Source organism: Notothenia coriiceps, unplaced genomic scaffold (assembly GCF_000735185.1).
Source record: "Notothenia coriiceps isolate Sejong01 unplaced genomic scaffold, NC01 NC01_scaffold00013469, whole genome shotgun sequence".
Taxonomy (NCBI): Eukaryota; Metazoa; Chordata; class Actinopteri; order Perciformes; family Nototheniidae; genus Notothenia; species Notothenia coriiceps.
The window spans coordinates 1-2,975 of record NW_011346170.1 but is presented as its reverse complement, the minus strand read 5'-3'; the positions used below and the strand labels follow the sequence as shown (position 1 = coordinate 2,975).

Here is a 2,975-nt window from a genome sequence, read left to right as displayed (position 1 = left end):
CCTTTCTGAAAGCCATAAAGATGACATTAGTCATTTAGATAACTTGTGTCCTCAATTACCATGGGATTACTGAAACTACCATGAATTTAAGAAAATGGTAGAAATGAATCTAATCTGAATTTTGAAGCAGTCCTTTAGATCCCCTCCCTCTAAATATATCAATAAACATTAGAAAGTGATGCTCCTGACTACAATACAAGTTTAAGAAGATAATATTGGTTTTAAAGAATTCAAAGCTATAAATAAACAGCAACAGGCTCTTTAACCAAGGCACTGTTAGCCTAACATGTAAACTAGTTGTTCACACTAATCCTAATATTATCAATTAATATTAGCAAATTCCATTTTATTTTTTAAAACATATTGATGTAAATACATACACATATCGATTTGTTGTATAAATATTCCAAATCAAAAGCTTTATTCACTAATAATTACCAAAAATCGTAGTTCTATCTCCTGTTATCAATGCATTCACATTGCCCGCCATGAACTTCCGGGGAACGATCCTCGTCTACATGAACCACGTGACGATAACCGTTTTTGGACTTCCGCTGTCGTAACTCTTCTGGACTGACTGTATTCATAATCGAGATGCCCTCCGGTGGCCACAAAAAGTAACTACATCACTAGTGTCAAGTTAAAGTTAAACACTCAATAACTGCGACACTTCCGCTAAATACTTTCAAAATAAAACGTTTACAATTGACGTACCTGTATGTGCTCTGTGACCACAGTCTATGGTTTTGAGTGACCACAATTTAAGGTTGTAACTGCTATTCTATTTACATTTCACTATGCAACATGTTGTAATTTTTGTTTTTTATTAGATGGAGATAGATACACAAAGCCGCCCGGAAGCCGTTTCTTATTATTACTCTTTTGCTTCCATCGTCAGGTCAGTGACAGTCCGCTACGAACTTCCTGTTGACTTTTTTTTGTTTTGTTATTTAACTTTTAAGGTTGACTTTTGCTAGGTCGATACAACCCTATGTTTGTTGTTTGTGCACTTGAGTCAAAAGTAACATGAGAGGCAACAAACTGAGGCTAATCTAAGGCTACTTAAAGGAAGCAAACCCATCATGGCGGCCGCCACAAGACTCATATCAAGGTTGACACTGGTCACTGGTAGGTTTATAATTTCCCCTTCTTCATTCACCGTGTATTAATAGGTACAGACAGTAATACGTGCAGGGTGCTAATCTCTGCAGGACTTGATGTTTTTCCTTAGTCACGGGCGTCAGTTCACTTGGTTTTACTGTTTAAACCCCCAAATGTTTGCTACGTGCAACTTTTTTGTAAAGGTAAAGTACCCGAATAACCCTGGGGAAGTTTAAAGTAAATTATTATAAGTTTCTCTTGGGTCACAACTAGTTAGAGAGCCCTTGGGTTTTGCTTTTGCCTATTTACATCTTAGCTCTGATCCATGACTTTGAAAAAGGATTACCAGCTGGCCCAGGACTGATTACATCCAGTCTTTTCAATATAGAGCATGACTGTGGCTCTAAATCATATTTATTACTAATTATATATGAATTCTATGAATGATCAAATTGTTGATAATAGTGAAACATGAGTACACTTTCCCTGAGTCTTGTTTTGTCTAAGTCCAACACTCAAAGATCATAAAAAATAGTGAAGCCGATTATCCTACCATTCATTCATGTTCTAAGTGATTCATAGACTGTAGTCATTTCAGGTTAAATGTAAAAGCTGAAGCATCATTGGTCTTTTACAACAACAGACAGCGGAAGCTATTGCTTTTCAAAATAAAAATCAACGTGGGTTTATTTAGTTTTTAGGGAGGAAGTGCAAATACACAAAAAAAGTCACTAAAGTTTAACAATAAACGTTGTCAATATCATAAAGCAAGACATGCACATTGATGTTGCTTGAACATGGAGGCCAGGACATTCTGTATTATAAAATGGGAAACTTTTGACCTTTTCCCAAACAAATGTCTCGATAAAGGAAGTCCTGGCACACACATTATTCCTCCTGCACACCACACTAAATAAAAGTGACTCGATTGGTCGACACAGGCTGTCCGTCTCAGGTATTGCTCTAACTTCCTGTTGCTCTCTCCCCACCCAGGAGGAGGCAGTGGGATCGGGCGGGCGGTGTGTCAGCGCCTCGCCTCTGAGGGCGCCTCTGTGGTGGTCGCTGACATCAGCGAGGAGTCGGCCCATGACACCCTGGGGAGCCTGCAGAGGGACCTCAGAGGGCAGGGTCACATGGCGGCTGTGGTGGATGTGTCTTCAAAAGAGAGTGTAAAGAATCTTGTCACAAGAATACAGGTCTTTACTACTGCCCCAAAACAATTAACACACTGTTTAATTAAAGTCAAGCTGCAACATTCTCCATGCAATTTTCCCCTTCTATCTTGTCTGTTAACAGTCAATGCTCTCCCTCTGCAGACTCACTACTTTCAGCCTCCGTCAGTGTGTGTGAACGCAGCAGGCATCACCCAGGACGACTTCCTGCTCAACATGGACGAGGATCATTTTGACAATGTCATCCGGGTCAACCTGAAGGTACGCAGCCTGTACCGCAAAGCTAATCGTAGAGGTTAGTGAGTTAACTCATTTAAAATATAGGTAAACTTTAGAGGTTCAGACCGTTTGACTACTGACCAATCAGATCACTGGAAAGATGTACAGGACTGTCTCAGAAAATTAGAATATTGTGATAAAGTTCTTTATTTTCTGTAATGCAATTTAAAAAAACAAAAATGTCATACATTCTGGATTCATTACAAATCAACTGAAATATTGCAAGCCTTTTATTATTTTAATATTGCTGATTATGGCATACAGCTTAAGAAAACTCAAATATCCTATCTCTAAATATTAGAATATCATGAAAAAGTATACTAGTAGGGTGTTCAACGAATCACTTGAATCGTCTAATTAACTCGAAACACCTGCAAGGGTTTCCTGAGCCTTGAAAAACACTCAGCTTGGTTCAGTAAACTA

At 38.6% G+C, this 2,975-nt stretch overlaps 1 protein-coding gene across 1 annotated transcript; it reads left to right on the top strand.

Moving 5' to 3' along the window:
* Positions 1 to 757: 757 nt before the first annotated feature.
* Positions 758 to 2,588, top strand: LOC104947942 (estradiol 17-beta-dehydrogenase 8-like). The gene is made up of 3 exons (XM_010774064.1): positions 758 to 1,128; positions 2,095 to 2,297; positions 2,418 to 2,588. Exons 1-3 carry the CDS (start codon positions 1,083 to 1,085, stop codon positions 2,571 to 2,573), a joined length of 405 nt encoding a protein of 134 aa, XP_010772366.1. The 5' UTR covers positions 758 to 1,082; the 3' UTR covers positions 2,574 to 2,588.
* Positions 2,589 to 2,975: the final 387 nt, after the last annotated feature.

Coding starts and splice junctions, on each gene's coding strand:
- LOC104947942 (XM_010774064.1), top strand. CDS start 1,083: ATGGCGGCCGCCACAAGACTCATATCAAGGTTGACACTGGTCACTG. Junction 1,129..2,094: donor AAGGTTGACACTGGTCACTG/GTAGGTTTATAA, acceptor CTCCCCACCCAG/GAGGAGGCAGTGGGATCGGG. Junction 2,298..2,417: donor ATCTTGTCACAAGAATACAG/GTCTTTACTACT, acceptor CTCCCTCTGCAG/ACTCACTACTTTCAGCCTCC.